Source organism: Rana temporaria, chromosome 1, assembly GCF_905171775.1.
Source record: "Rana temporaria chromosome 1, aRanTem1.1, whole genome shotgun sequence".
In the NCBI taxonomy this organism is placed as follows: Eukaryota; Metazoa; Chordata; class Amphibia; order Anura; family Ranidae; genus Rana; species Rana temporaria.
The window spans coordinates 685,388,489-685,403,128 of record NC_053489.1 but is presented as its reverse complement, the minus strand read 5'-3'; the positions used below and the strand labels follow the sequence as shown (position 1 = coordinate 685,403,128).

Genomic DNA, 14,640 nt, shown 5'->3' with positions numbered 1-14,640 from the left:
ATTGTTCTCTCCCCCCCCCCCCCCCACCACCACCACTAACTGCTTCTTCCGGGGTTTCCGTTTCAGACTTTTGTCCTGAAGGATGGATCTATTTCAGAATGAAATGTTTCTGGTTTTCCAGTGAAAAGAAAACGTGGAAAAATAGTGAAAATGATTGCGGAAGCAAAAATTCCAAACTGATTGTTGTGCAGCAGAATGACAAGGAGCTAAAGGTAATTACAGATAATTATATATATATATATATGCGTGCCCGCCGCGTCACGTGCCCGGTGTCCGCCAGGCACCCGCGATTGCCTGTCACACAGCAGGACAGAGCATCTGTGTGTGTATAGGAAAACCGATCGGTCTCCTCCCCCTCATCAGTCCCCTCCCCCCATAGTTAGAATCACTCCCTAGGGTACACATTTAACCTATTGATCGCCCCCTAGTGGTTAACCCCTTTCCTGACAGTCACATTTATACAGTAATCAGTGCATTTTTATAGCACTGGTCGCTGTATAAATGTGAATGGCCCCAAAAATGTGTCAAAAGTGTCCGATGTGTCCACCGCAATGTTGCAGTTACGATACAAATTGCAGATCACCGCCATTACTAATAATAAAAATAAATAAATAACAATAAAAATGCCATAAATGTATCTCCTATTTTGTAGACGCTATGGGCCAGATTCTCGTAGTTTGGCGTATTTTTGTGCGGGCGTAACGTATCCTATTTACGTTATGCCTCCGCAACTTAGACGGGCAAGTGCTGTATTCTCAAAGCACTTGCTCCGTAAGTTGCGGCGGCGTAGCGTAAATAGGCCGGCGTAAGCCCGCCTAATTCAAATTTGGAACAGGGGGGCGTGTTTTATGTAAATGTTCTGTGACCCGACGTGATTGACACCGTCCATGGAATATCCCAGTGTGCATTGCTCTAAAGTACGCCGCAAGGACGTATTGGTTTCGACGTGAACGTAAATGACGTCCAGCCCCATTCACGGACGACTTACGCAAACAACGTAAAAAAATGCAAAATTCGACGCGGGAACGACGTCCATACTTAACATTGGTACGCCGCATGTACGCCACCATATAGCAGGGGTAACTTTACGCCGGGAAAAGCCTAACGCAAACGGCGTATCTGTACTGCGTCGGCCAGGCGTACGTTCGTGAATTCGCATATCTAGCTGATTTACTATATTTCTAGGCGTAAATCAGCGTACACGCCCCTAGCGGCCAGCGTAAATATGCAGTTAAGATCCGACGGCGTAACAGACTTACGCCAGTCGGATCTAATAGAAATCTATGTGTAACTGATTCTAAGAATCAGGCGCATAGATACGACGGCGCAACTCAGAGATACGACGGCGTATCTGGAGATACGCCGTCGTATCTCTTTTGAGAATCTGGCCCTAAAACTTTTGTGCAAACCAATCAATAAACGCTTATTGCGTAAACTGAGGAAAAATATTTTTATATATATATATATTTTGGGGGGATATTTATTACGGCAAAAAGTAAAAAAATTCGATTTTTTTTCAAAATTGCCGCTCTATTTTTGTTTATAGCACAAAAAATGAAAATCGCAGAGGTGATCAAATACCACCAAAAAAAAATGGGAAAAAAATGATCAAACTTTCATATGGGTAGAGTGTTGCATGGCCTGCGCAATTGTCATTCAAAATACGACAGCGCTGAAAGCTGAAAATGGGCCTGGGCCGGAAGGGGGTGAAAGTGCCCGGTATTGAAGTGGTTAAAGCCTCATCAGCGCACATTAATGAAGGAGAAAAATTACCTGTTTGGAAATATGACAAACTATGAATTTTTTTTTTTTTTAATTCTCCATCTTTTTTTGTTTGTAAAAAAACAAAAGAAAGCTCTACTTATGGGAAAGAAATGATAAAAATTCCATATGGGTACAGTGTGCCACCTATCCATCAGTAGACCAAGTGAGAAAAATTAGCTGCACGCCAACATCCGTCCAATCAGGTTTATTGAAATCCTGCCAGCAGGACAAAAACTACGGACCAATGGGTGAGGACGTTCCACATATACCGTATATACTCAAGTATAAGCTGACTTGAATATAAGCCGAGGCACCTAATTTTACCACAAAAAAATGGGAAAATTTATTGACTCGAGTATAAGCCTAGGGTGTCCATCTGCATGCCTCACTGTGCCTCACTGTGTCCATCTGCATGCCTCACTTTGTCCATGTGCATGCCTTACTGTGCTCATGCCTCACTATGTGCATGCCTCACTGTGCCCATGCCTCACTGTGCCCATGCCTCACTGTGTGCATGCCTCACTGTGCCCATCTGCATGCCTCACTGTGCCCATGCCTCACTGTGTCCATCTGCATGCCTCACTTTGTCCATGTGCATGCCTTACTGTGCTCATGCCTCACTAGGTGCATGCCTCACTGTGCCCATGCCTCACTGTGCCCATGCCTCACTGTGTGCATGCCTCACTGTGCCCATCTGCATGCCTCACTGTGCCCATGCCTCACTGTGTGCATGCCTCACTGTGCCCATGCCTCACTGTGACGTTTAACATGGGAGTCTATGGAAGGGGTGCCCGACTGGCCAGTACCGGGTCCCCAAAAATTACCGGAGAAATTACTGTTTAACATGTGAGTCTATGGAAGGAGTTCCCTAGTTTGAAAAATCGTTGCTCCCCGGCCGTAGGTCCCCCAGACAACAAACTTTGCACACTTGTAGAGGAGAAATATAGCTATGTGTGTACCAAGTTCCGGGTCCAGTGGACCTACGACCGGCCAGTACCGGGTTCCCAAAAATTACCGGAGAAATTACTGTTTAACATGTGAGTCTATGGAAGGAGTTCCCTAGTTTGAAAAATCGGTGCTCCCCGGCCGTAGGTCCCCCAGACAACAAACTTTGCACATTTTTAGAGGAGAAATGGAGCTATGTGTGTGCTAAGTTCCAGGTCCAGGTAACCTACGACCGGCCAGTACCGGGTCCCCAAAAATCACCAGAGAAATTACTGTTTAACATGTGAGTCTATGGAAAGAGTTCCCTAGTTTGAAAAATTGGTGCTCCCCGGCCGTAGGTCCCCCAACCAACAAACTTTGCACACGTGTAGAAAAGAAATGGGGCTACATGTGTGCTAATTTCCATGTCCAGAGGACCTACGACCGGCCAGTACCGGGTGACCAAAAATCACTGGAGAAAGAACTGTTTAACATGGGAGTCTATAGAAAGGGGTTCCCTAGTTTGAAAAATCGGTGCTCCCCAGCCGCAGGTCCCCCAACCAACAAACTTTGCACACTTATAGAGGAGAAATGGGGCTACATGTGTGCCAAGTTTAGGGTCCAGGGGACCTACGTTTGGCCAGGACCTGGTCCCCAAATGCCAGGAGATCACGCGCAAAAAGGTGACTCGAGTATAAGCCGAGGGGGGCATTTTCAGCACACAAAAAACCTCGGCTTATACTCGAGTATATACGGTACTTTGTGCGTCTTCAAAACCCGGGGTTATATGTGAAACGTTGTCACCCCTTGGTCCGTTGTTTTAGTCCTGCTGGCAGTCTTTCAATAAACCTGTTGGACGGATGTTGGCGTGCAGCTAATTTTTCTCACTTGGTCTACATGTTCACGGTTGCGAGCCGGCGCTGGCACCCAGCCCCCTTCCTTTTTGGTGGATTATATTACTTACCTGTAAGTTAGCGATCTGTCTCATTTTTCCAATGTCCATCAGTGCCGCCCCTCAGTGCAGCCTCATCTGTGCCTCCTCATCAGTACCCACCAGTGCTGCCTCTTCAGTGCCCATCAGTGAAGGAGAAAAATTACCTGTTTGTACAATTGTATATCAAACTATAAAAAATATATATATATTTTTTTAACATGTTTGGTCTTTTAACATGTATTTAGCAAAAAAAAAAAAAACCCCTGCTCTAGTTGTGTGAACACAATAATAAAAATGTCATATGGGTACATTGTTGTATGACCGCGCAATTGCTATTCAAAGTGTAAGAACGGTGAAAGCTGAAAATTGTACTGGGCAGGAAGGGGGTATAGGTGCCCAGTAAGCAAGTGGTTAAATATTAGTTAAAGGGGCTGTAAAGGTTCATGTTTTTTCACCTTAATGCATCCTATGCATTAAGGTGAAAAAACATCTGGGGGCAGATCAACAAAAGAATTACGCCGGCGTATCTATTGATACGCCGCGTAATTTTAAAGTTCCCGCGTCGTATCTTTGTTTTGTATCTACAAAACAAGATACGTCTGCATCTGGCCTCGATCCGACTGGCGTACGTCTTAGTATGCTGTCGGATCTTAGGTGCATTTTTCCGCCAGCCGCTAGATGGCGTTTCCGTTGAATTCGGCATGCAAATTAGATAGTTACGGCGACCCACGAACATACGTCCGGCCGGCTTTTTCCGGCATATAGTTACCCCTGCTATTATGAGGCGTACTCAATGTTAAGTATGGCCGTCATTCCCGTGCCGAATTTTGAAATTTTTACGTCGTTTGCGTAAGTCGTTTGCGAATAGGGATTTGCGTAGAATTACATCACCGTCGTAAACATTGGCTTGTTCTGGTTTAATTTTGAGCATGCGCACTGGGATACCCCCATGGACGGCGCATGCGCAGTTAAAAAAAAACGTTGTTTACGTCAGGTCACAACGTATTTACATAAAACACGCCCCCATCTCATCCATTTGAATTGCGCGCCCTTATGCTGGCAAAGATACACTACGCCGCCGTAACTTACGGCGCAGATTCTTTGAGGATTCCAAAAAAAAAAAAAAAAACGTTACGGCAGCGTAGTGTATCTTAGGCCGAGTACTCACGGCAGGACATGTCCGATGAAAACGGTCTGCAGACCGTTTCCATCGGACATGTCTGGCCGGGGACTGCCCGGGGACTTCTGTTCGATGGCTATACACACCATCGAACAGAAGCCCGCGCGTAAACATTACGCGGGGCGTGTCCGCGGTGTCGCCGCGACAATGACGCGGCGACGTGGGCGGGCCGCCTTAAAAATGCTTCCACGCATGCGTCGAAGTCATTCGACGCATGCGAGGGATGCGGGCGGCAGGACATGTACGGTAGGTCTGTACAGACGACCGTACATGTCCGGGCGGACAGGTTTCCAGCGGACTGTTTTAAAGCAAGTCCGGGAAACAGTTGTCCGCTGGAAACCTGTCTGATCCGTCCCAAAATGGTCCGCTCGGGCCAACACACGGCCAAACATGTCTGCTGAAACTGGTCTGCGGACCAGTTTCAGCAGACATGTTTGGTCGTGAGTACGGGGCCCAAGATACGCTACGCCCGACGCAAAAATGCGCCGATGTACGTGGATCTGCCCCCTGATGTTTTCCGGCCCCCTCAGCCCCCTGGTTAACCTACCTGAGCCCTCGAAAATTCCCGCATCAAGAACGCGCTTGATCTCGACCCAGTCTTCTCGGCTATTCTCGGCTCTTCCTTGGATAGATTGATAGCAGAGCAGCCATTGGCTCACGCTGCTGTCAATCAACTCCAATGACGTGAGGGCTGGGAGGCAGGGCCGAGTCGTGTAGTTGCCGGCTATGCTCGCCGGATACAGGACTCAGGAGCGTGCCCGCAAGGTAACCCCCTTGGGAGAGAGCTTCCCAGAGGGGGTTATCAGAAGTGGGGAGGAGCTGAGAGAGCCGCCGAGGGACCCCAGAAGATGTGGATCGGGGCCACTCTGTGCAAAACAAGTTGCACAATGGAGGTAAGTATAACATGTTTGTTATTTAAAACATTTTTTTTAAAGCTTTACAACCACTTTAACTACTTGCCGACCAGCCGCCGCAGTAATACGGAGGCAGGTCGGCTCCCCTGCACGAGGTCACGTAGATCTACGTCACCTCACGAATCAGCCACTAGGGGCGTGTGCGCGCCCCCCGCTCGCCCCCTGATCCTGACGCGCGTCATCACCCCCGGGCACCCGCGATCACTCGTTATAGAGCGGGGACCGGGAGCTGTGTGTGTAAACACACGGCTCCCGGTCCTGTCAGGGGAGAAATGCCTGACCGTCTGTTCATACAATGTATGAACAGCGATCAGTCATTTCCCCAAGTCAGTCCCACCCCCCCCTTCAGTTAGAACACACCCAGGGAACATAAATAACCCCTTCCCTGCCCCCTAGTGTTAACCCCTTCCTTGCCAGTGGCCTTTTTATAGTAATCCAATGCATTTTTATAGCACTGATCGCTATAAAAATGCCAATGGTCCCAAAAATGTGTCAAAAGTGTCCGAAGTGTCCGCCATAATGTCGCAGTACCGAAAAAAAATCGACGATCGCCGCCATTAGTAGTAAAAAAAATATTAATAAAAGTGCCATAAAACTCCCCCCTATTTTCTAAACACTATGGGCCAGATTCAGAGAAGAAGTACGCCGGAGTATCTGCTGATACTCCGGCGTACTTTCAAATTTGCCGCGTCGTATCTTAATTTGTAATTCACAAAGAAAGATACAACGGCATTTGGCTAATATCCGACAGGCGTACGGCTTCGTACGCCTTCGGATCTTAGGATGCAATACTTCGGTGGCCACTGGGTGGAGATCGCGTAGTTTTCCGCGTCGGGTATGCTAATTAGCTGTTTACGGCGATCCACGAAGGTACCCACGTCCGTCGCATTCTCTTACATCGTCGCTAGTCGGCTTTTCGTGTCGCAAAGTTACGGCTGCTATTTAGGTGGTGTAACAATAGACAGCCCATGTTAAAGTATGGCCGTCGTTCCCGCGTCGAATTTCAATTTTTTTTTTGCGTAAGTCGTCCGGGAATACGAAAGTACGTAACGCACGTCGCCGTTCAAAAAATTACGTCGGGCGACGTCATTTCGCGCAAAGCACGGCAGGAAATTTCAAAACGGAGCATGCGCAGTACGTCCGGCGCGGGAACGCGCCTAATTTAAATGGTACACGCCCCATTTGAATTAGGCAGGCTTGCGTCTTTACGCTACGCCGCCGCTAGTTTACACGCAAGTGCTTTGTGAATCAGGCACTTACGCTGAAAACTTGCGGCGGTGTAACGTAAACGGGATACGTTACGCCGCAGCGCAGGTACCTGAATCTTGCCCTATAACTTTTGCGCAAACCAATCAATAAACGCTTATTGCGATTTTCAATAATACATATCGGCCTAAACTGAGGAAACAAATGTTTTTTTTATATATTTTTGGGAATATTTATTATAGCAAAAAGTAAAAAATTATTATTTTTTTTCAAAATTGTTGCTCTATTTTTGTTTATAGCGCAAAAACTAAAAACCGCAGAGGTGATCAAATACCACCAAAAGAAAGTTCTATTTGTGGGGAAAAAAGGACGCCAATTTTGTTTGGGAGCCACGTCGCACGACCGCGCAATTGTCAGTTAAAGCGACGCAGTGCCGAATCGCAAAAAGCGGTCCGGTCATTGACCAGCAATATGGTCCGGGGGTGAAGTGGTTAATAAAATAGAAAAAAAAAATCACCAGGAAAATTAATTGAATGGAGAAGGAGAATAAGGAGTTAATTAGGGCTGATGAGAGTAAACTAAGGGTTAATAAGGGGTTCAACAGAGGAACATTTAATTTCATTTTTTTTTTTTACATGTCATGTTGCTTTAACTGATTTAATTTGCAAATCGAAAGTTCATCCCTTTGATCTGTAGATGAATAAACAGAAAGATACAAAACGGAAAAATGTTTCTTTGTAGCTTCCTGTGTTGGCTGAGCAATGTTTTTGATAAACATTGCCAGGCTGCTTTTTTTTTTTTTTTACAGCTCTAGGGTTGTCCCGATACCACTTTTTTAGGACCGAGTACAAGTACCGATACTTTTTTTTATGTACTCGCCGATACCGAATACCGATACTTTTTTTTAAATGTGTCCACAAATGCAGCCATGTCCCCCCCATATGCAGCCATGTCCCCCCCATATATGCAGCCATGTCCCTCATATATGTAGCCATGTCCCCAAACATATGCAGCCATGTCCCCCCACATATGCAGCCATATCCCCAAACATATGCAGCCATGTCCCCAAACATATGCAGCCATGTCCCCCACATATATGCAGCCATGTCCCCCACATATGCAGCCATGTCCCCCCCACATATGCAGCCATGTCCCCCATATATGTAGCCATGTCCCCAAACATATGCAGCCATGTCCCCCCACATATGCAGCCTTGTGCCCCACATATATGCAGCCATGTCCCCCACATATATGCAACCATGTCCCGCACATATATGCAGCCATGTCCCCCACATATATGTAGCCATGTCCCGCACATATATGCAGCCATGTCCCCCACATATATACAGCCATGTCCCCCATATATGCAGCCATGTCCCCCACATATATGCAGCCATGTCCCCCATATATGCAGCCATGTCCCCCACATATATCCAGCCATGTCCCCCACATATATCCAGCCATGTCCCCAAACATATGCAGCCATGTCCCCCATACCTAATGATGATGATGCCGCCGCGTTAATCACTGTGCGGCGAACATTACAGGCAGCTTTAGTTTGAATAGCTGTTTTCCCTGCCACGCCGTGTAAAGGACACTCCCCCTTGCTCGGGATTGGACAGATCCGTCCAAGGGGGAGTGTCTATACACGCCGCGGCGGGCAAAACAGCTATTCAAACTAAAGGTGCCTGTAATGTTCGCCGCACGGTGATTAACACGGCAGCGGCGGATTTGCGATATACGGCGTGACGGCGGCGGCGGTGGGGACGGCAAGTATTCTATTTAGGCATCGGGGGTATTTGCGGGAGTACAAGTACTCCCGCAAATACTCGGTAACGGTCCCGATACCGATACTGGTATCGGTATCGGGACAACCCTAGCTATAGCTCCTGCAAGGTTCAGGATAATGTTTTGTTAGCTGTACTCCACCTCACCTCATTCACAAATTGTTTATTCTTCCTAGAATTTTCTATCAAGAAAAGGAGAATTCTGGGTTGGGAAGGAAATAATATGGAATTATCCAAGAGGGTGGAAATGGCCCACTGAATATAATTCGTAAGTATGACATTATAGCAGCGCACGGTGGACGTTCAACTTTTCCCAGCGTAAAGATCTTCCTTCATAGAGCTGATGGATTGAAGAACTCCAAGTGCTGATCTGTAATACAATGCTGTGAAAAAGTAATTGCCCCCTCCCATGCTGAATCATGAATGAACTCTGATTAACCACGATTTTTTGCAAAGCTGAGATAAATTTCACTTGCCACACCCAGGCCCAATTACTGCCAGACCTGTTGAATCAAGAAATCACATAAATAGAAGCTGTAACGGACAGCTTCCGACACTCCACAATCCAGCAGACAGGACCCATTGGATTTCCCCCAAAATAACGAGACACAAGCTCTGTTCTCTGCTTTCAAACAGATGGGGGCAGATCCTCAAAGAAATTACGCCGGCGTATCTGTTGATTCGCCGCGTAATTTAAAATTTCCTGCATCGTATCTTTGTTTTGGTATCCACCAAACAAGATACAACGGCATCTGTGTTAGATCCGACCGGCTTACGCCTTAGTACGCCGTCGGATCTAAGATGCAATTTTCCGGCGGCCGCTGGGTGGCGTTCATGTTGTAATCCGCGTCGAGTATGCAAATTAGCTTTTTCCGACACGAACGTACGAGCGGCCGTCGCATTCTTTTACGTCGTTTCCGTTCGGCTTTTTCCGGCGTATAGTTAAAGCTGCTATCTGGTGGCGTACTCCATGTTAAGTATTGCCGTCGTTCCCGCGTCTAATTTTTAAAATTTTACGTCGTTTGCGTAAGTCGACCGTGAATGGGTGGCTTGACGCCATTTACGTTCACGACGAAAACAATGACATCCTTGCGACGTCATTTGGAGCAATGCACCCTGGGAGTTTTGACGGACGGGGCATGCGCAGTTCGTTCGGCACGGGGACGCGCTTCATTTAAATGAAACACGCCCCCTACTCGCTGCATTTGAATTCCGCGCCCTTACGCCACGAGAAATACACTACGCCGCCGTAACTTACGGCGCAAAGTCTTTCTGGATTCAAACCAAAGCCAGGTAAGTTACGGCGGTGTAGCGTATCTCAGATACGCTGCGCCGGTGCAGATCTTTGAGGATCTGCCCCATAGAGTTTAATGGTAAACTCAGGTTTGTTATATACAGTTACAAAGCATGCTGCAGTAAGAAAAGGGACAATGGCACACTCCACCCACAACATCACACAATGGGTGCTAACGAGTCCCCCTCAATCCACATCTTAGACAGACTTTCTGACTCCGCGATAAGCTATTCTCACCTGCTACACAATCCACATTCCTTTAGTGAACATAAGTCAGACTTCTGACCTTTAGAGTGTGTTAACTCACAACACATATTATCATCAATAGAACTTTCACACAATACAGTGTTAGTTAGCATAGCACAATGAAATATCTTAGGAGCCAGGCTTAATTAACACAATAGACAATAGAATGCAATCACAGCAAGCTTTCATCACTACAGCCAGGTAGCTGGAGGTGATTAACATCAATTAACATCTTAACAGTAGCAGACTTAATTAGCAACTCAACAGTCTATGTTCCACATTGAAGGAGACACTCTATTGACCTGTTGGGTTCAGAATGAACAACTTGTAATATTTCAAGATATCCTGCAATACATGAATTATCATTACTGTCCCATCTCATGTAATCCATGATATCATTTCTCAGTCATCCTATGCCCCTAGTGGACATAGGATGACCCTAGACCCAAGAGTCATTGGTGAAGCTGGCACAGGAGTACCCCACATCCTTCAAGCGCCTCTGGGTCCCACAGGCCCTACCGTTACAGAAGCTGTCTGACAAAGTGAAGCGCGCTTACAGGTCACAAAAAGCCACACATCATGCCACAATCTATAAAAATTCAAGAACACATTAGAAACAAAATAATGGACATGCGTCGGTCTAGGAAGGGTTTCAAAGCCGTAATCTAATGCCCCCGTACACACGACCAGATTTTCCGCCAGCGAAAGTCCGATGTGAGCTTTTCATCAGAAATTCCGACCGCGCGTGTGTAGGCTCCATCGGACTTTTGCTGTCGGAATTTCCTGCCAGCAAAAGATTGAGAGCAGGTTCTCAATTTTTCCGAAGGGCAAAAATTCTGATTAGAAAATCCGATCATTTGTAGCAATTCCGACGCGCAAAATTCCGAGGCATGTTCGGAAACCATTCGACACATGCGCGGAAGCATTGAACTTCATCTCCTCGTAGTGATGCGGCGCAGCGGGCGCATTGTAATTCCCGCCTTCTGGAGCCTGCAGCGCCTATGATCGACGTCTCACGTCCAGCGGGCCCGACCAGTGGGACATCCATCATAGGCGCTGCAGGCTCCAGAAGGCGGGACCTGCTATGTCACTCGGCCGCGCTCAGGGTCAGATCCGTCCCCTATCTGGCTCGGGGCTAATAATACAATTTTGAATGCCTGAGACCCAGAGCTTTTTGGGGAATCCCTGCACTCTGTGTTGCACACTCCTGACCCCTGCACTCTGTGTTGCACACTCCTGACCCCTGCACTCTGTGTTGCACACTCCTGACCCCCTGCACTCAGTGTTGCACACGCCTGACCCCTGCACTCTGTGTTGCACACTCCTGACCCCTGCACTCAGTGTTGCACACTTCTGACCCCCTGCACTCAGTGTTGCACACTCCTGACCCCCTGCACTCTGTGTTGCACACTCCTGACCCCTGCACTCTGTGTTGCACACTCCTGACCCCCTGCACTCAGTGTTGCACACTTCTGACCCCCTGCACTCAGTGTTGCACACTCCTGACCCCCTGCACTCTGTGTTGCACACTCCTGACCCCCTGCACTCTGTGTTGCACACTCCTGACCCCATGCACTCTGTGTTGCACACTCCTGACCCCCTGCACTCAGTGTTGCACACTCCTGACCCCATGCACTCTGTGTTGCACACTCCTGACCCATGCACTCAGTGTTGCACACTCCTGACCCCTGCACGTCCTCCCCTTTGTGCGGTGATATCTGAATGATGGGTGGAGCTACAGGCATCATTCAGATATCTCTGTCTTCAGCCGCCGATTCTGCGCACGATAAGAACGATCAAAGCGGCAGTTCCACCGCTTGATCGTTCTTATAGGCGGCGGGCTCTCCCGTGCCATTGGGGGCCCGGAGAGCGAATCGGCCGGCGCTTCCTGGTAACAGTCATCTCTATGACCGTCGGAGGCCCGGGCGCGACGTTATGCCCGGTAACCCGGAAAGAAACAAGCGGCTGTCGTGATTTTTTTCACCGATTTCATGCTTTCCAGCCTGGAGGAGAGATGTGGGGGGAGGGGGAGGTCTTATTGACCCCGCCTTTCTCCATAAAGAGGACCTGTCACAGTGATTCCTATTACAAGGGATGTTTACATTCCTTGTAATAGGAATAAAAGCGATAAAAAAAAAAATGTAAAAAAAAGTGTAAAAATAAAAAAAATTATTAAAATAAAATAAAAAATGTGACATGTGAGGTATTGTCGCGTGCGTTAGAGCGTGTGCGACAATTCTAGCACTAGACCTCCTCTGTAACTCGAAAATACTAACCTGTAAAAAAAATTTAAGCGTCGCCTATGGAGATTTTTAAGTACCGAAGTTTGGCGTCCATTCCATGAGTGTGCGCAATTTTAAAGCGTGACATGTTAGGTATCTATTTAAAAATTGGGTTAACTTTACTGTTTTGTTATTTTTTAATTCCCTAATTTCCCTAAAAAAAGGCGTTTTGAAAAATGATTGCGCAAATACCGTGCGAGAATGACCGCCATTTTATTCCCTAGGGTGTCTGCTAAAAAATATATATAATGTTTGGGGGTTCTGATTAATTTTCTAGCAAACAAAATTGTGATTTTTACCCAGTGGTCAAGTGGTTAAATATGGGGGGAGTAATTTAGTTGGCGTGGCTACAAATGCAGATGTGGGCTTGTGGGTGTGGCTTAAAATGGGCGTGGTCAGTAGAGTGTCTTAGGATTTCATTTGATATATCTGGTAACCTTGGCTCCCATATTTTTCATAGGGCTGAAAAATTCATGTATTACATAGGTAGATTCAGGTAGAGTTAGGCCGGCTTATCAGTAGATAAGTCAACCTAACTCAGAATCTACGCCGCTGTATGTTTAAGTGTATGCTCAAACAGAGGTACGCTTAAACATGTCTAAGATAGGACGGCTTGCGCCATCCTCTCTTAGATTGCAATTTTTCGGATGGCCGCTAGGTGGCGCTTCCATTGCGGCCGGCGTAGATTATGTAAATGAGTTTGTACGCCGATTCACGAACGTACGCCAACCCGCCGCAGTCAAATTACGCCGTTTCCGTAAGGCCTTTACAGGCCTAAAGTTATTCCACCTATTAGGTGGAATAACAATGTTAAAGTATGGCCGCCGTTCCCGCCGCGAGGTTCGAAATTTTAACGTCGTTTGCGTAAGTCGTCCGCGAACCGGGATTTACGTCATTTACGTCCACGTCTAAATCAATAGGCCTGTGCGGCGTACGTAACCGCAATGCACACTGGGAAATGTAGTCGCCCGGCGCATGCGCAGTGACAAAAAACGTAAAAAACGTGAGGTCAGGCCTCATTGCCATTAAACACGCCCCCCCCCAACCCATTTGAATTAGGCGCCCTTACGCCCGCTCGTTTTAGGCTACGCCGCCGTATATTAGCAGGCAAGTATATAGAGGATCATTACTAGCCTAGCTAATTTACGGCGGCGTAGCCTAAACAGGCTACGCTACGCCGCCGCAACTTAACGCCATTGTACCTGAATCTACCTAAAAATGAACAAAAATGCTCTTGGATCTCGTAGAGATCGGAGCGACCATTGCTGTGTCGATCGCCTCTCTACGGGACCGACATGGGTTGTCATATATAGTTATTCCTCGGAGCCCCTTCAAGGATCGGGCCCACGTTCCCTGGAAGATAATCTCTCATGAAAAATGTGTAACTTTGTTTCATGTTTGGCTCCATAGACATCTCGAGGATCCTTGTTGGAAGATCGATGGAGGGAACTTGAAAGGTGTGGCCTGTTGGGACTCCAATAGGTGGATCTGTGAGAGGAACCTCGTATTAACTGCACTGAAGACTCAATACAAGAACCTGGAATTTATTTTGGGAAATGAAGAATTCTTTTGTTACAAAAAGCACAACAGGGACATGTAGGACAAACGTCTGGGAGAAGAGACCGGACGATGTATTCCCTCTAAAATCCCCAACATTATCGCAATTATACTCTGATGATCATCAGGACTCACCGTACCTGGGGGACTTTATGGTGTCCATCTATGAGGAACAGGACCCCGACCAATATATGGCCATCACCTTCATTCATCCAGGGGCATGGCTAGGTGTGAAAAAGACCAGGGGCTTCAACCCGAAGTCCAAGCTTGGCAGGGCGGCGGCTGGGGGGGGGGGGGGCTAGGCTTGGCTGCTGCCTGGCTCACCAGTGCCCATCTGTGCTGACCACTAAACTGACCTACCAGACCCCTACATTGACCCCCTTGACACTTACAGTAATCCCCCCGACCCCCCTGACACATACACTGATCCCCTGACACCTACAGTTACCCTCTGACACCTACACTGACCCCCCCTGACACATACACTGACCCTCCTGACACATACACTGACCCCCTGACACCTACACTGACCCCCTGACACCTACACTGACC

The 14,640-nt window shown here is 47.5% G+C and overlaps 1 protein-coding gene across 1 annotated transcript in view; it reads left to right on the top strand.

The window, feature by feature from the left end:
* Positions 1-14,337, top strand: part of LOC120924713 (C-type lectin domain family 12 member B-like) — a 53,916-nt gene extending 39,579 nt beyond the window's left edge. The window contains exons 5-7 of the mRNA XM_040335728.1: positions 67-212; positions 8,886-8,977; positions 13,942-14,337. Of these exons, the coding sequence (XP_040191662.1) occupies positions 67-212; positions 8,886-8,977; positions 13,942-14,131 (428 nt within the window). The 3' untranslated portion in view covers positions 14,132-14,337. The remainder of the gene's footprint in view (positions 1-66; positions 213-8,885; positions 8,978-13,941) is intronic.
* Positions 14,338-14,640: the final 303 nt, after the last annotated feature.